The sequence below is a fragment of the Gallinula chloropus genome, assembly GCF_964237585.1.
Source record: "Gallinula chloropus genome assembly, chromosome: 11".
NCBI classification, from domain to species: Eukaryota; Metazoa; Chordata; class Aves; order Gruiformes; family Rallidae; genus Gallinula; species Gallinula chloropus.
This window is the reverse complement of record NC_140096.1, coordinates 9,183,093-9,206,461: the sequence shown is the minus strand read 5'-3', so window position 1 is coordinate 9,206,461 and position 23,369 is coordinate 9,183,093. Positions and strand designations below refer to the sequence as shown.

General features: G+C 62.4%; 1 protein-coding gene across 1 annotated transcript in view; it reads right to left on the bottom strand.

The window, feature by feature from the left end:
• Nucleotides 1-23,369, bottom strand: part of STARD8 (StAR related lipid transfer domain containing 8) — a 45,546-nt gene that overhangs the window by 20,969 nt on the left and 1,208 nt on the right. Inside the window, exon 2 of the mRNA XM_084269194.1 lies at nt 21,937-21,970. Within this exon, the coding sequence (XP_084125320.1) occupies nt 21,937-21,970 (34 nt within the window). The remainder of the gene's footprint in view (nt 1-21,936; nt 21,971-23,369) is intronic.

The following is a 23,369-nucleotide window of genomic DNA, read 5'->3' as shown; positions in this document are numbered from 1 at the left end:
CTTCCTGAGCCTGCCTCCCCTGTCAGCCTCAGCAGCGTGCAGTGACATTCCTGAGGAGACCTCAGAAAACTTCTACCTTGGGATGGCCGGCTAACATCATCTGTGGTAAATCACAGAATCACAGAATCTTAGGGGTTGGAAGGGACCTCAAGAGATCATCGGGTCCAACCCCCCTGCCAAAGCAGGCTCCCTATCTCACATTACACAGATAGGCATCCAGACAAGACTTGAATATCTCCAGAGAAGGAGACTCAACCACCTCCCTGGGCAGCCTATTCCACTGCTCCGTCACCCTTACTGTGAAAAAGTTCTTCCGCATGTTGTTGCGGAACTTCCTGTGCTCCAGCTTACAGCCATTGCCCCTAGTCCTGTCCCCACAGACCACTGAAAACGGGCTGGCCAATTCCCCCTGCATCCCAAGTATCAGCTCACATCCTTCCAGAGCTCCTCCACGTCTGTGCTGATGAGTTGCTGATTTTCCACTCATCCCAGCATGTTTTCTGATGGGACTCAAAGCCCTCAGTTCGCAGGGGTTGGGAAATCCAGCGCTGAAACAGGGGGTTGTGAAAGCCTCTGCTCTCCGAAGGGCTGGCCCGACACGCCTGCCGTGCTGCTCCGAGCTGCCCAGCCCCACCTCAGACAGCCCAGACCCTGTCTTTGTCCGAAAACACACGGGTCGCAGTGCCCGGCTGCTCGCCCGACGCTGGGCTGAGCGAGCTCCAGCCCCGTGCACAGGGACAGGCACGCTCCGACGCCTTGCCCAGCACTCCAGCTCGTACACGTGCGCACACACTGGTGGCACTGGTCTGTGACCGGTGCAGGACTCGCCACTCTCACCTGCCAGCTGCTCACAGAGCGTTTCGTTCCCACCTGCCTGCAGAGCTGCCAGGGGTGGCGAGGTGCCTCCCGGCACCGTGCAGGACAAGAGGAGCTGGTCCTCAATTTCCCTGGCTCTGTTTTCCAGAGTGACCCCGGAGAGAGGTGTGGATGTAGCATCTCTCCTGCAGAAGTCCCCTGAGCCCAGCCCACCCCGGACCTGCGAGCACTGGGGAGGGCTCAGGGCTGCCCCATGTGGGCATACGGGGCTCGCTGTGCCATCCCGACAGCTCTCCCAGGACACACACCATCGCTCCTGCCACACATGGTAAGCGCTGTCCCAGCCCAGCACATCATTCAACAGCCCCACAGGCTCAGGAGTCTGGCTGAGTGCTTCAGTAGTCCCCAACCCCAGAGCTACAGACACCCGCTCTCTCCACGCTGCCACAGCCATTCTCAGGCTCGGCTCCCATCCAAGGAGCCAGGGAGCAGTAATGACCCCAGGGGCAGCAGTGGAGAAGGTGGACGGCTCCACCAGCCCAGCGACTCCCAAGATCTCCGTGTCCATTTGCAGCACGGAGCTGGGGTCTGGAGGGGCTTCAGGTCCCGCCAGGCAGGACCCCACCCCAGCCTGAGCTGGGTGAACGGGGGGCGGGGGCTGGCCCCACACAGGCACCTGATTCACCATGTTTTCCTCCTCTCTATGGAAACAAAATGTCAGTGAACCTTATCAAACACTAATCACCGAGATTTCCGACCTCATTATCCTCTGCCTGCTCCGATGGCTGCGGCCAAGTGGGGACAGGAGGCATGGGCTCCTCTCACGGGACACAGCCCAGAGGTCCTCAGCCTGGCACCACAAAATGAGAGGTGCCTGGGGGCCCCAAGCACGGCGCTGACAGAGGAGGGGAGCGGGGCAGCGGCGGGGACTGCGTGGCGGAGCCAAGGGCTGGCTGGGGGTTTGCGTGTAGCAGAGAAGGGGGCAGGAAGGAAGAACGTCAAACCACGGAGCTCTGCCAAGTGCCTGGTGCTGCTTCCGGCAGCGATTCCGCAGAGCTGAGCGAGCAAACATCTGCAGCGTGGTGTCCCGTGTGGCGCAGCCCCCAAACACGCTCCATTCATTGAGAATAATGAGGAAAAAGAAATTGAAAAAAAATCCCTGCTGCTCAGGCAGGTGGGGAAGCTGCGGAGGGCAAGAGCAGGGAATGGTCATGCCCAAGCTGCAGGCACAACCTGACCCCCGCCATGGCTTGCTGCACTGGAGGAAGAGGTCGGGGCACACCCAGCTCCTCTCCAACAGGCCCTACCCACAGCAACAGCAACCCCCCAACAACCGGCCTTCTCCCACAGCCCAGCCCGTTGCCCACAGCCCGCTGCCTTGGCCACCTTCCACCCCCGAGCCCAAGGTCACAGCTGACAGCAGCCGCGTGCCCAGGTGACGGGGCAGCACCATCCTTCCTCTCCCAAATTCTTCTCTAGTCCCAGGCCAGGCATCCCGCAGCCACCGCAGCTCCTGGTGTCCCGCCAGGGAGGATAGGATGGGGAACGGCACGGCACAGCCTGTGGAGGAACCGCATGGCCTGAGGAGGCCCCTCGGCCACCTGTGCACTCGCCACCACTCCAGCCCACAGCCAGGCACATTAAACTGGGAAGGGGGAAGAGGCATGTGCCCCAGCACTCAATGGCTCTCCCACAGCCACAGCCCCAGAGCTCGATGGGTCTCCTGCGGCCACGGCCTCACAGCTCGCAGTCCCAGGGTAACAAAACACCTCAGAACAATCTCAGTGCTCTGGGTGCTTTCCATGCCACGCTCGGCAGACACATCCTGTGCCAACGCAAGCAGCATGGTGGCTGCCACCGTGAGCCCCAGCCACACTCTCCATCCAACACGTGGCAGCCCCAGCACAGACATGTCCCCACCAGTACCCACCAACAGGCACCCAAGGGTGCGTCACCGCAGTGCCCATGAGGCTGGAAAACGACAGAGCATCTTTTGTGCTGGGAATAACCCTCCTCACCCCATGCAGCACGACCTCATTCTGTTTACCCTCCCCTCCTGGGTTCCTTCCTCTCCCACAGCCCAGATGTCAGAGCAGCAGCCACCCCTATCTACAGCCCAGCGCACAGCAAGGCCACTGTGCAACCAAAACCTGAACGGGCAGCGCCAACACCAGTGCTGCATCTCCTCTGCACCAGTGCTGCATCTTCTCTGCATCCCCAGAGTGGCACCAGGTCACGGCCCCGCGGGCTGAATCCCACCCACTCCTCAGGGTCCCACACGCAAACAGCAGCCAGGGGCCCCTTTGGCGCCTCTCGGTGTGGGCTGTGTTAGAGCACCAACAGACCCCCACAGACTGGGCTGTGCTGGGAGAGTGGATGTGTACTGAAACCCTGAGCATCCCTTGCTGGAGCAGTGGCCGACCGAGCCAGCGCCCCAACAGCAGCCCCATGGTGGGCACGTCACTGTTGTCACATCACCATGCTAGTCCCTGCAGAGAGGCAGCCTCTGCTGAGCACCCTGTCGTTTCTGGAGGGTGCCTACGGAATACCAGCATTCCCAGTTCAGCCTTTCCAGGCTGCCTCATGGCCAGCAGCATCTGGTGGCTGGGACCACCGCTCCTCAGGTTGCCAGAGCTGAGCGACGCTCCTGGCGGCTCCGGCAGAGCCGGGGCCAGGAGCCAAGGGGAGACAATGGGAACCATTTAGAGAGCAGGAAGCCGCATCCGCGGGATGAAACGCTATCTTCAAACAAGACGTGTTTGGATAACTCCAGTTTCATAACTCGCCTCTTCCGACGGTAGGAAATCACAGTAATAAAAAGAAAACAAAATGGGGGAGAAGAAACTTGGCATGGGGAACAATGGGAGAATTGCTTGAACCCCGTGGAGGGGAGCCTGGCTGGCTGCCTCTCGCCCGGGGCAGCAGGGCTCCAGCTCCAGACCCTGCACAGGAGGAAAGGTCTCCCCACGTGTCAGCTGGAAAAGAGTTAATTCCACATGACAGACACCGGATTTGACCTTCTTACGTGTTCCTGTGCTCGTCTGCTGGATTTTTCTTTGGTTTTAATGGAATTCCCTCCATCCCGGGGGAGGGAACAGAATCAGAGGTGGCCACCAAGCCTCAGAGTTTGGGTGTCCAGCAGGACTTATCTTCATCCTCCCCAGAGCGATGGAAGGGATGGTGGGACAGGGCGGTTGGGGATGCCAGGTCACCCGTTCCTGGCATCTTCTGAGCACACAGCTCCTCTCTGATGGCTTCTGCAGACAAGGGGGTAAAAAGCCCTCACCCCCTGTCACTCCACATGGCACAGGGAAGCAGCCAGCCTGTGCAGGGCAGATTAGACCATGGTTCAGCCATGCCATGGCAGCCAGCACAGCATGGCACGGCACAGCATGGCACAGTACAGCATGGCATGGGACCCAGGAGGACAGCCCAGAGCAGATGACCCCCCCATTTCGCAGAGGAACACCATGCACCCACTCAGCCACCTGCTCCACACAGCCCCCACCCCGCACCAAGCGCAGGCCCCCAGCTCCAAACCAGGCTGCACAGCCAGCATGGAGCAGGGGGTGGCCAAGGCAGGGCTGGGGAACGGGATTTTGTTCCTATTTTTAAACTCTGAGGTTCATGTACATCAGGGCTGGCTGCTCTGGCTGCAGCTTCCCACCCCCCTCTTTGCCCAGACCCAACCGTGCAAACGAGGGTCCCCGGTCCTTGACACACAACAGCTCAGCCCCACATGGGCAGCAGCGCTGCCGAGGGCTGGGACACACAGGACCCCCCTCCTCACCCCACTCCAGCAGCTGGCCAGGCCCCCCACACCGCTCCCACCTCCAACAATTCAGGACGAGGAGCCAAACGTTGAGGTCACTTGGCTGGGGCCGCTGGACCCCTCCCCAGCACCCACCTCCTCTCCCCACCCTCCCCAGTCCAAATATAAATTTGCTTACAGGAAATGCCTTAAAGAAAAGGCCCCTCCCAAGTCCCGAGAATGCCCAGAAAATAAACTGTCTCTGGACATGAAGGAAATGGCTTTTTTTTTTCCTTTTTTTCTCCTCAATCACACCACAAAGCAGCTTTAACCCTGTCAGTCCCTGCCACAAACAGCCACCCACTGCCTGCCCAGAGGAGCCCCTGCCACGGTCCCTGTGCCCAGAACCATCACCGGGTCTGGAGCAAAACCAGTCCAAAACCCAAAAGCTGCCAGCTGTCTGACAAGGAGAGCACTGATCCCGTGCAGCAGGACCCCAGCCCGGACCCCTGGGGCTGCAGGGAAGCATAGCTCCACTCTCAAAGAGGGGGAACTCGGGTTCCTGCATCGCCCCACGTGCTGGGGGCAGGGCCTGCACCTCCCCCTCCCCATCCATCTCCTTCTCCCAGGGCCCTCCCATGGGATGTGTTTGTCCCAGGTTACCCACGAGGTCCCTAAGGAGCTGTGCTGGGCCCCTCTGCAGCCCAAAACGTGGTGCATAAGCTTCCCATTGAGGGCAGGGATGGGCTCCTGCAGCAACTAAAGGCAAAGCAGCACTTCCTGGGCCACCCCCAGACCCCCAGCAATGCCACCCCCCAAATCCCCAGCAATGCCATACCCCTGACCCCCCCAGCAATGCCACCCCCCAGGCCCAGCAGCTCCAGCCCGTGCGGGCACAGTGCCACACCCGCTCCAGCCAGGCCAGGGAGCCCAGTGACACGGGTGGGGGGGCTTCACAAACTGGAGCTCTTTTCATACCCACATCCCTGCAGAAAAAGCAAGGAACAAAGAGAGATGTGGGAAACCCCAGGCAGAGGCGGCTGTCTCGGAGCAGTTGGCTGAGGATGCTCCAAGGCAAGCGGCCCCGTGCAGGGGAAGGGGGATTCACCCTCCCTGGCCCCTCCTGGGACCCCAGGTAGTGCCACAGCGGACAGAGCACCCAGCATCCCAGAGAGGGCTCCAACCAACATGCAGGCACAGTGGCACGGGCATCACTGAGGGCACTGGGCACTGCCATGGCTGCTGGAGAGGAACAGCAACGGGTCACGACCAGCAAATAAAACCCGGGGGGAGGGGGATCAGTGGTACCCCCACGCATTCCCAGCCCCACCTACAGAGAAGGTGACTCCCTGCCCTCCTCCAGAGCCCAGGCACAGCCTCTCCTGGAGAGGGGTCGGCAGCAAAGCCAGAGCACAGCACAGCTCCCTGGCCACCACAGCACATCGCCTCCCGAAACGTGCCCCTTGCAAAACGTACACCCGGGGCTGTGACTCTGAGATGCACAGAGGGGTTTGACACAGCTCAGCTGCTGCTGCACGATGCCAGAAATACTTGGTGGTGATGGTGGGGTGTGTTCCCAGTCTGCAGAGCAGCAGTGGTGCTGGGAAGTCATGCTGCAGAGGTGTGAGTAGGGCTGGGGCGTGGGAAAGGGAAGCAGCAGGTCAGCTTCCACTTGGCTGGGAAGGGAGTGTCTGCCCAGAGCACAAGCCCTGGGTTCAGCGGGACAGCACACTGCCTCTGGAGAAGAGAGGAGGTTTTTGGCTAGGATGTGATGCTATGCCTCAAGCAGCCAAGTACCCAGCCTGATGCTGGCAGGAGCCCAGCCTGCGCAGGCTGGCAGCTATCAGGAGGGCTCTGTGGGAGAAGGATGCTTCTGCCATGGATGAGCAGGGTCTGAGAGCAGCGCTGCTCCCCTGGCTCTGCCCAAACAAGCTGTGTGGGGAATCCAGCCATCCAGCAAGCACTCCAGCACCTGGAGCCTCTGGAGATCCCATGGAAGGTGTTAGGGAGGAGCAAACCCTGCGGCAGAGCCAGGCTGACGTCGGCAGCTCTGAGGGTGGATGTCCCCAGCGATGGGAAGGGTGCAGAGGCAGACACCCTGCCCATGCCCCACCACGCTGATGAAACGAGGTCAAGTGCGCCCTGAGTCACCGCGGGGCGCCGCAGCCCCGTGACACCACTGCCGGCCACTGCCGTGGCCATTTCCAGTTTCAGAGGGAAGTGACCCCCAGCCACCCCCTGCCAGTCCTCCAGCTCTGCTTGCAGCCCCAGGACCCCCCCACCTCCCTCCCCAGCCTGGCTCCCTGCCTCCAAGCCCAGTGCTCCCAGCAGAGCCGCAGCCCCAGCAGCCCCGTTTCTTTTTTTATTCCTTTTTTCTTTAATTCCCTTTTTCTCTAAGTGCTCTCTCACACCCTCCCTTCCCAGCGCTTCCTCCCCAGCCCCGGGCTGAGCTGCTGGCCACCCCACCCACAGACATGGGACCCTGGTGGGAAGGCGGGGTGGGGGGAGGCAGGGCAAGACTCCCAGCCCCTCTGCTTCCCCCCTGCAGCCACACGGAGGGCTTGCAGCTCAGTCACAGATCTCTCCACATCTTTACAGCCCTGGCTCCACAATGTTCACCCTAGGACCACGCTGCCCTCCATGGCTGGCCGTGCCTGGAGCCATCCCAAGCCATCCTGTGTCACACTGCACAGGCTGGGGGGGCAAAGAAACATCAGAGCTGCTGAAAGCTCGTCCCCTCCTGTGGCACCCCGGGCTGTGACACTGCGCACCCCCCAGCAGGCAGCCCAGGGCTGAGCGGGACCCCCCACTCTGCTTCTGGGGGTCCTGCCTCCAGCTGCCAGCCCCACTCCTGCTCTCACCCCACACAGGTCAGCAGAGTGCACCCTGTCCCGGTGCTGGCCCCAAGCCCTGCTGCCATCCCAGCACACGGCGCAGCCGTCACCATCGCAGCAGCGAGCGTGTTCGGCCACCTGAGCTCCCAACCCTGCAGCACCACTGGGCCCAGTGGTGCACAGATACATCCCACAGACATGAGGTGTGGCACCAAACCCCAGCCCGGCCACGCACAGATAGGGGCTCTGGTAGCTCCGAGCTGCCCCCAAACATGACACACGCCAGGACCCCTCAGCGGGACCAGCCATACTGCCACAGAAGGGGATGGCTGAGCTCAGCCAGCCACAGGACAGCACGAGGGACTCAAGTGGGCAACACACGTCTGCAGCAGGGTACAAACCAGCTGAACCCCTGGGGGAAGCTCCCTGAGCCGCTGTGGTGCCTGTCAATGCTGTTCCCAGCGCCAGCCGTTAACATTTGCTCTGCCTTAACCAGCACCAGGCGACAGGTGCCCTTTGCTGATAAGGGATCCTTCACTGCTCGGCAACATCGCCGCAGCCGCGCTGGGTGAGTGTGCCCACGTGGCACCAGGGCCCTGCCAATTATTAACTCCGTGATGGAGGGAAGAGAGGCTGGTGAGACGGCTGCCCACAGGCGTCACAGCCCAGCAGCCAGAGACAGGGCTGGACACCCTGGGACCCTGCGGGAGCTGCATCCGGAGGCTCAGGGTTGGCACCCAGGGTAACCCCTGGGGAGAACCAAGCAGAGGAGGGATGAGCACCCCCAGCATGGCCCTGCACCTCCACCAAGCCCCTCTGCAGAGCTGTGTGAGCAGCACACCATGTTAACCAGAAAGCCAGCAGACGATGCCCACCATTGAGCCATCACTTCCTGCACCCAGAAGCTAACTCCTCGCTGGGAACAGAGGAAAAGAGCCCTTCTCTTTAAATCCCTGTGCCCAGCCCGGCAGCCTGGGCAGGTTAATATGATTATCCGGAGGTGACTTTCAGAAAGGCTCCCACAGGAAGGGTTATTGCAGCTCAATCATTAACCAGGCGCGAGACCCCCGGCCTTGCTGGAATGTGGCCGCGTGCGGCCAGTCCCCTGCGGCGGGTACAGGAGCTCACAGAGAGGTTTAACCAGGGCTCACACAGAGGTTTAACCAGGGGCTCATCTGAGCCATCAGCCCAAGGAGGCTTTGGGCACTTTCCAGCACAGCCTTTCCTCAGGCACTAACACCAGCCAGACTCCTCCATGCTGCCCAGGGGGGCTGGAAGAGCCTGTGGCCGAAGAAAAGTTGCGAAACAAGAGGACCTGACTTCTATGAGGACACCCACCACCACCACACATGCCCCAGCTCCCACCATCCTGCTGCCACACATGCCCCAGCTCCCCCTCAGGCTGGCGATGCTGATGGCACCCTTGGTTTGGGCTCCTGCTACTCCCCGAATACTCAGGGAAAGAGTAGGTTAAGGAAGGCAACTTGGCTCTGCTCTCTGCAGAGTGATGATGCACAGCGTTCCCCAGGGACCTGGGGTAGCACCCAGCTGCGGAACAGCAGGGACAGCACCCAGCACTCAGCACCACCAGCAGCACCCATGGGGCTCAGTGCCCACTGACTCCTTCCTCAGCTGTAGTCACACCAGAACCTCTGCTGTGCCCTACTCGACCTGGTTCTAAGAACAGTCAGATCTTTCTGAAATTAGTGTAAAAACCACAGTGGGGGGAAGGGGGGGCCATGATGTGCCTTCTGGCAGAACATGGCACTGTACTCTGGGGAAACTGCTGGCAGCCCATACTGTGCACCCACTTGGCCCTGGGTGCTCCAGGCAATGCACACGAGGAGCACAGAGCACGGCTGGATTTACCGTGCTGGGTGTTTATTGGGAAAGTATTCCTCAGAGGAAGAGTGTGCACAGGGGTGTGGGGATGCAGACCTCCCCCAGAAGCCCAGTTTGACACCCACTGTGCTCTGGGACTCGATGTTTCACCCCACAAGGAAACTACTGACAAGCTTTTGGAATAATGGTGGGACCTCACTTTTCCCCTACAAGAACAGAGAGGAGCTGAGTGGGTTCAGCTTGAGCTGTGCCCCCTGGCATGGCTCACGGCGAGGGGCAGACCCCAGGGGCACCCACCGCCTCTCCACAGTGTTTCAGTTCAAATGCAAACAGAAAATCGCACGTTCCTTGATAAGAACCCTGGTACACACACAGCAAAGGGTGCAGGGTGCTGCCAACAGCAGCATGACAGGCGCCCTGACACCCGGGCTGTACGGGGTCTTTCGGGAGGCTCCACGGTGCCGTTCCGAAGCTCAAACCACAAAGCCAAGCACACCGAGGGCTGGTATTGGAGCTCAGCAGGAGCAAACCGCCCGCGGGAAACAGCCCCTCGCCTCGGCAGCCTCTCAGACAGCTCGGTGCTGGGTCACAGCCTGACAGAGCCCTGCGCACATGGCCAGGCCAACCCATCCGTTTCCACCAAAGTTCTCCAGAAGAGGCGATCAACTGGAAACACCAGCCCACGGCACCAAAAGGCGAAACGGGGAGTCCAGCCCTCCCCCCTTTCTCCCCCACCCCACCCCCCGCTACAGCGCGCGGGCCTGATCCGAACCCTTCTGACGTCATGGCAGGTTTTCCATCAACTCAGCGGCTCCATGGAGCAGCAAATCTCTGCTTTCCCGTCAGCGACCCGGCGAGAGGAGGGGTGAGGGGAACCCTGAGGAACCCCGGGCAGCCCGGAACCCGCAGCCAGCCCGGAACCCGCAGCCAGCCCACCCGCACCCCTCGGCGAGCTCTGCGGTGGGTCTGCCGAGCTCAGTGACTGCCCCGGCAGCTGCCGGCTCTCACCCACGCACGGCTGTGACTCACCCGCAGCCACCGGGACCCGGCCGGGGCTCCAGCACGGCAGGACAGCGAGAGGCTCCGAGCTTCTCCTCCTGGCTGCGGCAACAGCCCCCTCGCACCAGCCCCGGCTCTGTCTGTCCGGACACACGGACGCGGTGCGGGAGGACAGACGGGCCCGCACGACCCTGCGGCGGGGAGCGCGGCCCCGGCAGCCCCCTCCGGAGCCGGTCGAGTGCCGGGGGCTATCTTCCGAAATCCGCCCCCCCCTCCCCATTCACCCACTCCCCGGACGTGCCCCGGGGGGCGCGGAGTTACCTGCGAGCTGTGCTGCGCCTCTGCGGGCGGGTGGGGGTGGCCGCCGAGCCCCGGCGGGCAGGGGAGGGGAGCGGGGGGGTATGCGGGTCCCTCGGCCCCGCCGGGGCAACAAGCGGGCTCGGGTCGGTGCCAGCCGCAGCTCCGGCTGTTGTCGGTGTGAGTGCGGCAGGTGCGCGGCTGCGGAGCGGGAACCGCCGGCTCCGCCCGCCGCCCCGGGCCCGCCCGCTGCCCGCCCCCGCGCCGCCGCCCGCCCCGGCCCCGCAGAGCCGGCGGCCCGACCGGCCCCGGGGTGACACGAGAAGCCGAAACAAACGCCGGGGCCGAAGGTGCCGCAGCCGGGGAAGGGGCTGCTCCGCCGCCCGTGGGGCTCAGTGCGGCCCCGGCCGCTCCGCTGCCCCCCCCCGGCTCCGCCCCCGGAGCGGCGGCAGCAGCTGCACGGCTGGTCCCGGCAGCCCCGGGACACCGGGCAGCTGCAACCCCCCCCCCGCCGGGCCGCGCACCCCGCAGGGTCCCTCGGGCGGAGCCCCCGCACAGATGCCCGCCCGTCCCGAGGTGCCCGAGCCGCAGAGGGGCAGGGGCTGCTCCCACGGGACTCGTTTCCCAAAAAACACACTCCCCCCCTCGCGCCGCAGGGGGTTTCTGGCTCGGTAGCTGCTTCTCCAACAGCGCGGGGGGAGGAAGGTGCTTCCCGCTGCACACACACGACCCACGGCCCCGATCCTGCATCCCGGCCCCTTGTCAGGGCAGCCGCGGGCTGTTGGCAAGAGGGTGAGGAAGGGGATGAGTGAAAGGGTCGGGAATAGAGGGGCTTCTGAGAAGAAGAAGTAGTTTAAGGTGGGGTCGAGGGAGGGATTTGTTTGAGGGGCGCAAAGGGGCTGGGGCCAGGGAGGAGAGGCAGAGCATCACAGGGATGCAGTGGGAGGCCGGGCAAGAGGCTTGATGGGGAGCACAGAGGGGGTGTGGGGAGAGACAGACGGTGACATGGAGCTGGCCCGGACAGCTGCAGGATGCCCCGAACCCACGTTTCTCTTGAAATTACTGGCAGGGCTTGGAGGGTTACGCAAGCACCCGAACATGTGAAGGTCGGGGGAAAACCACAGTTTTTTCCATTGTTTTCACAGTCAGAGAGGCTTTTGATGCACATCATCATCATCATCGTCGTCGTCCTTCCTTCCCCAGCCCCAAGCTCCTGACCCTCCGCCCACCCACCCTGACTGGCTCTGCTCCCCCCGCGCAGCCCTCGCCCCTGAAGGGAGGGGCTCTCAGATTGGGGCTCTCAATGAGGCCGTTGTTGACTCAAAACTCTTCCTACAGCTCTGAGTGAGGGAGCCGCTTGCCAGCCAGAGACCGAGGGGGTGGACGGGGGGGCTTCTGCTGCTGGAGAGCAAGCAGCTGGTGCCACCAGCCATAGAAGAGGGTAACAGAGGGGGAGCAACGGCCCTAGAATCAGGCAGTGTCTTGGGGTGCTGATGGCTGAGCAGGCCCCAGGGATGGAAACTTCACTCTGGCCACGTAAGTGGGCAGGGGCAGAAAGACCCAGCGCTGGTCCCGGTGCCAGGAGGGCAGAGCTGACCGTGCCCCCTGCTGCTGCCGGGCTGCTGCCATGGCACTGCCGGGGCAGAGCCGGGCACCAGCAGCCCCAGCGCCACGGTGACGGGCAGTGGAAAAAAGCGCTTGGCTCAGAGGAGGATTTCAAGCATTTTCCACTCATTTCCTCCTGCAGAGTGGGAAGGGCGAGGGTGTGGGGGCAGCGAGGCAGGAAACCTCCCGGAGACGCTGAGCTATAAACAGGCGGCAGAGAAGGCAGGGCCAAGGCGGCTGGTCCCACGCCGACCCCGCTCACACCGGGCAAGCTGAGGCTGCGCTGCCGGGGCGGATGCTGGGAGGAGCAGAGATGGCGCACACTGCACCCCCCCCCCCCCCCATGCTGCCCTGTGAATGGGCCACATTCACACCCTGGGATATTAATAGGTCCCAGCGTATTGCTGGGGATTGGCACAGCACCCACAGGCCTGGGGACATCCCCCTGCCTGCACATGGAGCCCAGTGTGTGTGTGTGTGTGTGTGTGCGTGCACATGCGTGTGCTCACACCCGGTGCCCAGCAAAGGGGTCAGCAGAGGAACTGGCAGGCTGAGGGAGGATGGACAAACCAGCCTGGAGCACCATGCCGGACAGGTAGGGAGATAGGGAGGATAGATGATGGGACACAAGACACAGAGGTGGCCTGCCCAGCCCCCATAACCACCACCAGTGAGGGGACAGGGGCTGTTTGGGGTGGCCTGAAGGGCGTTGCTGAGAAGGGATGGGACAAAGCTCCAACAAAGACCCTCTGGGGAATACTAGGAAATACTAGCATTTCCTGAACGCTTGGAAAACACGTCAGGAAGGGTGAACAGGCTGGGGAGCTGCCTCTTCCTCCTTCCAGGGAGGGTGGGGGACACCATCCAAAACCCGGGAAAGCTCCAATAACCGTGGCCAGGTCCTTACTCGGATGTAAACGGGACCCAAGAAGAGCTGTGCAACCCAAAGCACCCTGAGCTCAGCCAGGGCTGAGCGAGCAGAGCTGCCTCACCCCAGCCGGATTGAATCCTGACCCCCCCATAAAGCACAGTGTGGGCATACAGCCCTCCCCCAGACTCGGGGACAAGGCATTTTTGGGGGAGCTGCCTCCTCACCCCCAGCGTGCCAAACCCTTCCCTGCCCTGGGGGCAGCTGCAGACTGGGAGGCCCGGACACCCCACGTGTGTGCCTGGACCCCTCTGCCATCCCGGGGAGCTCAGGCAGCGATGCTGAAAGACACCGACAGTTTGGGCAGGGCCCGCACTCCCCCACACCTGTGGACAGAGCGACTCAGACGTGGAGGTGGCTTTGGGGGGGGCAAGGGGATGCTCCCACCCCCGGGGCGGTCCCCAGGCTCCAGCAGGAAGCCCCGCAAAGGCGCTGGGACCCCCAGCTTCCAACCGCGGTTCCCACGGAAGCACCCAAAGCTCCGCAGCGCATCCCTGCACTTGTGTCCCTGTGTCCGTGTGTCCCTGTGTCCGTGTGTCCGGCCGCGCGGGGGGAAAGGCGCCCTCTGCTGACCCCGCCCGAAACGACCCGACCGATGCGGGGGACGGAACGACGCGAGGAGCCCACGGGCACGGGGCCGGGCAGAGCCCACGGGGCCGGGCAGGGTGGGGGGCTCAGGCGCAGGCAGACCCTTGGCTCACACCAGCATCACTCCTATTTCCCATTTCCCGCCGCCCCAGACGCGGGGCGGGAGGAGCTGGCTGCATCTCCACAGGGCCCAGCCCCACTTGCCGCCCCTTCCCCCCCGGGACACCCCATTTATTTCCCCGTCCCACCTCCCGGTGCGGAATGCTGGCTGCTCCCCTCCATCCCTGCCACCACTGCAGCCCTTTAGGGCTCTGGATCCCCACAAAACCCCCATGCAGAGCATCCCTCCCACAGAGCATCCCCCCCACAGAGCATCCCCCCCACACAGAGCATCCCCCACGCCAGAGAACCCACCGCAGGCCCTGCCAGGGGTCTTGTTTGTGCCCTCGCAGAGCTCACAGCCCCATGTGGCAGCCCCCTGTGTGGGGTACCACAACGTTACTCCCCAAGAGGGATGGACATCCACCCAGTTCGGCATCCACACCCCCCTCGAGGCCATAGTAATGGTGGGCAGGAGAGGAGCTGCCCACTCTTCCCCTCCAGCCCACTTCAGCACCCCTCTGCTGCCCACACAGCACAGAAGCTGCCTTGGCCCCAGCTTGGTGAGGCACAGAGCCTCAGCCCAGCGCAAAGCGGGCTGGCTGCGGCAAGAGGAGAAGGAGGAGGAGGAAGAGGAGGAGGAGGAGGGCTCCAATAGTCCTGCCTGTGAAAGGAAAACCAGTGGAAAGAAGTTAAAACTGGGAGGCAGGAAATGGCAGATAGAGACGGTGTCGCCAGCTGCACGGGTACAGCCAGTGGGATCACACCAGGACTGAACTCCCCAAATTCCAAGGGAGGAGGGTGGGAGGGAGGGACGGAGAAACCCGGGACACACGCACAACAGCATCATTCATGGGAGCTGATTTTGAGCAACAAGGGTCCTGTGTCTGGCCCAGAGCTCGAGGCAATGGCAGCAGCAGCCATGGATCTCAGAGAAACAGCGGGAATTTATTTGAGGAATCCAGATTATGTGGCCGCTGCTGAACCAGAGCAAAGAGCCCCCAGCTCCTGGGAGGTAAAGGCACTGGGGAGCAATGGGAAGCAGTGACCAACTGCTCCTGCTTCACCCACCCACAGCACAGCCACATCCCATTACATCAAGAGGGGATCAGTGCTGCCGGGCTCCCTCCAGGACAACATTCCCACCCAGGGGAGGGTGAAGAATCAGGTCCCAGATCCAGGCACAGACCTGGACACAGCAGGCACAGAGGAGCTGCCTGGCAGAGGAGGTGATGCTGTGTTTGCATGGGTGTGTGTGTGTCACAAGACAGGCAGAAAGAGACAAGGCACTGATTAACCTCCTGGAAATCTTCCTGCCATGGCTGGCTCCAGAGAGCAACTGTATGCCATCCAGAAGATCCTCGGGGAGCATTTGTGGCTGCGGTCCCAGCTCTCATGCAGATGGTCCCAGAACAGCCTCCTGCCCTCCCCATCCCCTGGCTACAGCCCACCCCTGCGTGCCAGCACTGAGGTGGGTGGTGTCACTGCCACGAACCTGCAGCGAGAGCCCTTCAGAAGACTCCGGCTTCCCCTCACCTATGGCAAACTAAGGTGACCTCCCCATCCCCTAAGGTGACCTCTCCATCCCTGAGGAACAATCTGCATCCATCCAGCCTGTTTCAGGCCATTCCCAAAGACTGTTTAGCAGCAGGAGCAGGGAGTCTCCAGCACAAGGCTGGGGGCAGGTAAAGACGCAACTCTTCACTGAGCATCCCAGCTGAGTGAGAGACCAAGGTGGTTCCTCTTTCACACAGCCCAAAATAAACTGCTTTCAAGATCATTATCCACACGTGTTATCAGTCATCTTTAAAAGCCACAATAAACCGGTTGTAGGCTGGAGTTCCAAAGGAAGGATTCCTCAGACATGTTAACAATGGTCATGGACATGAAGCCCATCTCCCACCAGCATCCCCGGCTCGGTCCTTCCCATGGCTACCCACAGCAGACAGAGTTTCCTCAGGCTCCCCGCAGCCCCCGCATCTCTCTGTGCTGAGCAGACCCCCCGCCCCCAGCAGACAGGGATGCTGGTCTCGGCTGCCCCTTCCCGCGGGATACGGAGCGGTGAGGAGGGGGCATAGGGAGACAGGGGGAGTGGAGCGACGCTGGGTCCGTTTACCCTAAGACAGCCCCGGGGCTCCGCTGCCCGTCTTCCCCACCGGCAGACCCGGGGCAGAGCCGGGGGGACCGGCAGAGCAGCCCCGGTCCTGTCCGGTCCCTGCCCGGTACCTGCCCGGTCCCTGCCCAGTCCCTGCTCGGTCCCTGCCCGGTCCCTGCCCGGTGCCTTCCTGGTGCCTTCCCGGTCCTCTCCGGTCCCTGCCCGGTCTCTGCTCGGTCCCCGCCCGGTCCCCGCCACTCACCTGCCCGCCCGCGCCGTCCCCACGCCCGGGGAGCCGCAGCCCCAGGGACCGCCCGGAGCCCCGGCGCGGCAGCGGCCCGACCCCACGGCTGCCCATCGCTGCGGGAAGGGCGGGCGGCGGCTCCTCCCCCGGCGGCGGCGGCCGGGATGCCCCGGGCCGGGTGCGCACACGGCGGTGCCGGGCGGAGGGAGCTCCCGCATCCTTTCCGCCCGCTTCCCCCAGGGACTCTCGCGGGGCGGCTGAGGAAGCCGCTCGCCCCCGGGGAAGGGAGCCCCCTCACCTCCCCAGCCCTGCCCCTCTGTCCCTCCACTGCCTCGCGGGCCCTTTGCCGGGATGGGGCGCGGGTTTTTGGGGGGCTGAGGGGTGCTGTCATCGCCAGAACGGGCAGGGGTCAGTGGGATGGTGATTCACATGTTCACTGGCATGGTGGAACCATCCGCACCCACCTAAAGCTGAGTGGCCCCGGGGTGCCCTCGCTCCCACCACTGCGGGGGTTCAGAGCTGGGGACATTCCAGAGTCCCTTCATTAAGAAGAGAAGCAATTAACCTGACAGGGCTGCTCTGCAAACACCTCACGCCTTCCTGCCTTCCCAGCCCAGCCCCCACCTTTGGGGGAAACCAGGGGAGCATCACAGGACACCCACGAAAGCCACGGTGGCTCCCACAGCCCAGCACCTCCTCCACCGCAGCGACACCCTCCCCAGGTGCAGACAGGTTATTTTGGGGACAGGAAACATCCCTTTCTCCACACTTTCACCACAGGTCTTACAGCCAAGCCCCCCCAAACCGCTGTGCCAGGTTCCAGCGTGTTCTGTCACTGCAGAGGGAGGGAAGGGGCCACGTGTGACACTTCCCACCCGACCCACTCAGCCCTGAGGCCGCAGGTATCCATCTACCATCCTGCCCATGGCCTCTTCCCCATCTGTCTCTCCCACCCTGTGCTACCATGGGGGAACTTTAGTGATGTTCTGGGCACAGAGTGGCCAAAGGGGATTTTGCCCAGCCCGGTCCTGGCCCTTCCCAGGCTCCCTGTGCTGGCCAGCACAAGGAAAAGCCCCCTCTCTAACCCAGGCTCCTCTTGTCCGGCCTTCAAAGAAAACCACCCAACTGATGATAGGATCCTGCTGCTCAGAGGGGGGAAATCTGCATTTTGTTAGCTACAGGAAACAGAACAACCTCCAGACCCCGGAGTTAAAGCCCCAGGAGGACAGGGGAGATGAGCTGGGGGATGGGACCCGCTGCTGCAGCAGTTCCAGAGATGTTTATAGGCGGAGGGGGAAGGAGGACAAGAAGTGGCCCCATCTCCCTGGGCCAGAGGGGCCTCTTGCCTCTGACCAAATACTTTCCCCATGATCATTCGCTGGAAAAACTGAAGTGTGGCCAAGTTGGGTTTGATTTTCTTTCAAAGTGTTTTCTCTCATGTGGTGTTTTCTCAGGCCCTGGTTGTGGCAGTACATGCTCAGCACCCTGCCCGGCCCTCTGGGAGAGGAGGGGTCCGATCCAGCAGCCTTTGCATCCATCACTGCCCCAAGAGCAAAAAGGTGACACCAGAGCAAAACAAGGGTTTAAAGCTGCCCCAGGCCAAGATGATACTGACAGGAGTCCTTTGCACTCCCACATCACAGCCATGGCGGTGCCTGTTAATTAGCCAAGGATGCAATTACATGCAGGGCCCTGTGGATTTATATGGGAGCTGCCTTTCCTCTGGGCAGCTCTCCCAGGGCTGCAGAGAGGCAGCAGCACGATGCCACAGCTCCCAAAAAGCTCTGGGTGTTATGGGGGCTGCGACTGGGCTGGGCAGTTCCTGGCACAGCACCAGGATGTGTTTTACTGATACACCCACCTGTGAGGGTCCCCAGGCAGCCACCCATGGGGACAGGCAGGACACGTCAGAGCATCCAACCCCGCTCTGCCCAGCAGCATCAGCACCAGCCAGTCTTCCTGGGAAACTGAACTGGGATGGAGAAGGATGTATCAAAGAGCTCAGCGGGTCAGGACTGACCTCAGGGGTTCACTGGGGAGGCTGGAAAGGGAATGCAGGAGATTGTGCCTCAAGTGTCCCCAGCTCCAGCGAAAACCCCTGACGGACAGAAGGATAAAGCGCCTGTCTGCTCTGAAGCTGCCCTGGCAGGGGGTTGGCAGTGCAGAAATTCTTGCTGAGGAACTGTCTCTCTGTTGGGTTTTCTAACTCAGAGCAGATCACAAAGCAGCAGCCAGCAGCAGGGCAGTGCCTGGAGTAAGGGCACCACCTGGAGTAAGGGCAGTGCCTAGAGTAGAGTAAGGGCACCGAGGCCCTGACAGAAGGAAAATGAGAATATTAGGGAAAAATACCCTCTTCCTTCATGAGAAATAATGGCGGGAGTGGCACAGCCTGTCTGAGCACAGGCTGGGTGCTGCTGCTCTCAGCCCAGCTCCCAGCATGGCTCTGGGTCAGGGCTGCCGCCCGCCTGGGCTCCCAGGGGGACCTGAAGTTACTCTGGGACCCAGGGCAGCCTTTCGGTGTGATTCACTGGCTGAGCCTCAGCCTGACCCCGTGGCTGGGCAGGGAAGAGGAAGGAGCAGCACAAGCTCCCTGTCATCATGTGTCACCCCAAACCCACTAATAATCACATTCTGTTCAGCTTTTCTACTCCTGAGCTCTGCCACCAGCACCCAGACCCACCACCGCATCTTCTACCACGCAGCAGGCAGCAATTTCACGGGGGAGGGGGTCAGAAGTGCCTGGAAATGGGTCCCTGATGCCACATCCCACCCATGCCATCAAGCCATGGGTCCCCTCCAGTCCCCTCCCTTGCATGGATGCTGCAGCCAGAGCACAGCCCCGGTGCTGAGGGCTGGTCCCTGCGTGCCTGTGTGTCCGGCACAGTCATGCTCCCTGCCAGCCCCCTCCGCTCCCATCTCTCTCCCTTTCAACCCATTCAGCCAAGGACAGATAACCAGACTCCAATCCCCATCTCACCCCCAAAGCCAGGCCCTGAACACGTGGGCAAACACCAGGAGAGGGGCGAGAAGCTCATGCCCAAACCCAACCACACCAGGAGGAGATTTCCACGCATGGGCAGGGGAATAACTCAGCTGTGGCAACGCATCAACAACAGCTACATTTAGCAGGTTATTCTGGGAGATCCAGATGCTGGGTAAATACAACCTTATTATTTCACGCAGGGGCAAAAGTTCATCAGAGCCCCGAGCGCTGCTTCCCTCTGCTCCTCCAGCACAGCCAGCACCCCCCCCCTCCGAAACCCCGCAGGGTCCAGCTGCACTGGAGCAAGCTGCCAGCTCAGTGCCAGGCCCTGGCAGGCAGAGGCTGCTGCTTGGCCATGTCTGCAGGGCATGGTCCCCATGCTCCCCTTGGAGGGGCTGTCCTGTCGGGACTGTAGGGATTATCCCACCGCCATCACCAGGGGTTTGGTCAGAGGATGCTGCTCTCCCCTGCACAGCTGGTATATGAGCCTTTCCTCCCTGCTCCGTCCAGAACAATACATGGGAAGTGACTGTCAGAGGGGAAGTGGAGGGTTAGGAAATACATGGAAACCCATGGAAACCTGGCCCCAGCTGGGACCACTCTGGTGGGGCTGCCAGTGGCACCGTGTCTCACCCCGCAGGAGTGTCCTGCAGGCAGCATGAGGGGGGGTCCTGCTGCTGCACAGGGGCGGGTGGGACAGCAGGGACACAGGGCTACCGACCCACACTGAGCAAAGAAGAGCTGGGCTGGGGACACTGGGCTCTCCCTCCAGGGACCACCTGCAGAATTTGGCCTGGTTGGTCAAACAAGTTTTGGGGTATTTTTCCTGGAATTAAGTTGTCCCAGAGACAGGCCGGGACCCTGCCCGTGTGGGTGGGTTACTGGTGACTACTCTTCACCTGCTTCCTCAGGGATCGCTGCCGGTACAGGCACAGCCATGCCCTGCTGGGCTGGCAGCTGCTGCCAGAGAAGAGCAAGACCCTGTGTGCTCCTGCTGAAATGTCACCTCTGAGGCAAGAGAAGAAACCCACACAGCTGCCCCGTGGCTGCTGGGGGAGCAGAGCACCCAGAAAAGGGGCTCCAGCAGAGCCCCAGCTCCCGGCTGCTCGCAGGATCCCCTGGCACCCACCGTTCACGGGGTGAAAGCCTCCTTGGGGAGGGGAACGGTGTCTCCTGAGCCCATGGGTGTCTCCCTCGGTGACCCCAATTTCAGTGTGCCTTCTGAGGACAGGTGGCTGGCAGGACAGCAGGAAACAGCACCAGCCTCATCTCCCAGCTTTAAAACCCCTGCAGAGGGTACAGACCGGCAGCGGGATCGCTCCAAGTCCAGCATAATCCCCTTGGAAGGCAGAGCTGCAGCCAGGGCCACCGGGCACAGCGATGCAGAGCAGCTTGCTATGGCTCCAGTCAGCATACTGAATCCCACTCCTCCTGCCCACAGGCCCCTCTGTGAGTGTGACACTGTGGTGGCCGAGCACCCCCTGGCAGCACAGAGCTCCTCAGGCTGCACCAGGGACGTGCAGCCAGGACAGTGGGGGCTGCGACTGCGGCTAAGCCTTTACCAGGAGAGACCCGGATTTACTGGGACGTTTTAACCAAGGGGAAAGGACGTGTAAACACGCTTCCCCAAAAGCAATCCACAATGTCTTCCCTGCCCCGTGCCCTCTCCAGCCCTTTCTAGCAAGCTGCTGATCCTCCTGCTGGTGATCTCCCTGGAGCGGGCAGGACCACCCAGCATCACCTCCAGCTCTGCTCACAAAGCACCTTTTGTTGCCCAGAGCCGTCCCAGCTCCCGCGCCGGCTGGGCTCCAGCTCACCTAACCCCAGCCTGGGTGTAAACCAGGGGGCTGGGGCGCTGCCCTCCGGTCACAGGCACAGCTCTGAGACCCCAGGTACATCCCACGGGCTCCCTGCAAGGCAGTATCTCCCTTTCTGCAGCGCTGGAGGCTCCAGCCAGCCGCACCGCTGCTCCCTGCCTTTGCCACCGAGACCCATCGGTGGGGGGACACCGGTGTTGGGGTCTGTGCAGAGAGCAGAGGAGCCAGCATGGGGCAGAGGAGCGCTCTGGGGTCCCTGGGAGTAACCCCAGGGTTACTTTTGGGGCTGTCGCTTCGCAAAGACCCTCCGTTACCCCAACCAGTGAGGACCCATCGAGACCCAGAGGGTCCCTCACAGCCAATGGAGCAGCAGCTGAGGCTCGTGACACCGTGTCAGACCACAGTGTGGGGGCCCTGAGGGCAACCAGCTGGCTGCACCCATCAGGGACCCCACAAGCCCCAGCCCCACAGGCTCACACCTCCTCCTGCAGATACCACCAGCCTCACTGGCACCCACGAGCCCCCCACAGCATTGTGGCCCCAACCCCCTGCCTGTCCCCCACCTTTGCAGGGGGTGGTTGGGCAGCAGCACCCACAGACACGTGTGCCATGAGCACAGAGCAGCCGGGAGCTGTGCCGCATCCCCTCCTGCCCAACTTTCCCTGCCAGGACACCTCCATCCCACAAAGCTGAGGGGCTCCAGGCCCTCCTTCCGATGGCACAGCCCGTCCCCCACCCTGGAGCTCCTCAGGAGCTTATCTGGGGAGCACAGAGATGTTCAACACAGAGAGAGGAACTGAGAAGGGCCTGGAAAGGAGCAGAGCCATGGCTGGGCTGTGCTGGGCTGGCTGAATGGCTCACTGTGCCAGCACTGTGCACGCACGCTGGTGAGGGGCTCTGCCAGTGATGCCCCTGGAAAAACCCAGTGCTGGCAGAAGAGACCCCAAGTCCAGCAAGGGGATGGTCCTCCTCCTCTCACCACCTCCACCCGCCCCATGGCGAGGGCATTCCTGCCCCAAAGACATGGTCGCAGCTTACCTGCATCCTTTTTGTCTTCCAGCAACGTGGAGCACTGTGGAGAGAAAGAAACAAGAACAGAAATCACTTCGTTATCTTTAGATCTGCTCGTGGTGTCCTGCCAGCACGGTTGGGCTCGGTCCCTGCTCCAGCCTTCTCTGTGCCAGGAGAGGAGCTGGGGCTGGCAGTGCCTGCTCTGGGGACAGGCTGAGCTCTGCAAGGGCTCATCCCAGGGCCAGCAGCGCCTGGCTTTAAAACATCAGTGCCAAACATGACATGGGGAAGACATGGTGTGCCCAGCACGTGCCCATCACCCTGGCTCCCTGCCTGCTGGAAGTCATCAGAACAGGAGCAGCAGGACTGGGACCCAGCAGTGGGACTGAGACCTGCATCCCTGGGGCAGGTGAGGGAGCTGGAGAGAGGGGGAGGGCTGGAAGATGGACCTTTCCACCCCACAGCTTGGAAGGGATGCTGTGAAATTGCTGCAGGGAGGAGGGCAGGCAAGGGGTGTCCTGCCCCCGGCAAAGTGGCGGCACGGAGCCTGGAGGATGCAGCCAGACCACGGCGCTTGGCTCTGCGCCACAGTGACACCCTGAGACACCCTCACACCCCACACTGTGCATCACCCCCCGGGGCTGCTCTGCCTGGAGCTGGCTCTGGCCCTGGATGGCGCTGGGGAGGCTGTGGTGGGGCAGGGCCCTGCTCCAGCTGAGGAAGCATTGGGCTGGGGTCGCCCCAAACACATCCCTTGGCACTCGCATGGCTGCTCAGATGCTGATGGAGATGTCCACCTTTCCATGGCTTCAGCAGGCCCAGAACACCAGCAGGAAAGGAGGGAGTAAAGAGAAAGCAGAGCTGAGAGCAACCGGGCTCTCGCTCCCTGGCCTGCTCCATGACAGCAGCACCAGGGGTGGGGCAGGGGCCACCAACCCCATGCAGAGGGGTCGTCTCTCACCCATGGCTGGGTTTCTGCAGGATAAACCCCAAGGAAGTGGGATTTATGGACAGCAGAGCTGTGCCAGCACATGGGAGCCAAGGGTGGCTGGACAGAGATGGGGGAACCAGAGGGTCCCGGTGCAGCCCAGATCCCAAGGGGAGTGCAGAGCCCAGCACCCCCCACAGACCCCGCTCGGGGTGCAGGCGAGCCCCCGGCAGCGCAGCCGCAGCCCCCTCTGAGGGGGCCAGAGGTGCCAGCAGGGATCACTGCGAGAATGCAGCAGGCTGCTGAGCCGGCCTTTCCCACGGGCCACCCGGGACCCCTCTTCCTGCCGGGGCAGCGGGGCTGGGGATGACGTGGGGTGCGACGGCCTTAACCACGTCCCCGCCGTGGGGCTGCCCAAGAGGTGCCCAGCACCTTCTGGTGCCTCCAAGGGCTTGGAGCATCCCTTGTCACAGGGCTCTGGCCACGACACCATCACCAGGGACAGATGACTCCCAGCCCCAGGCATGGCTTG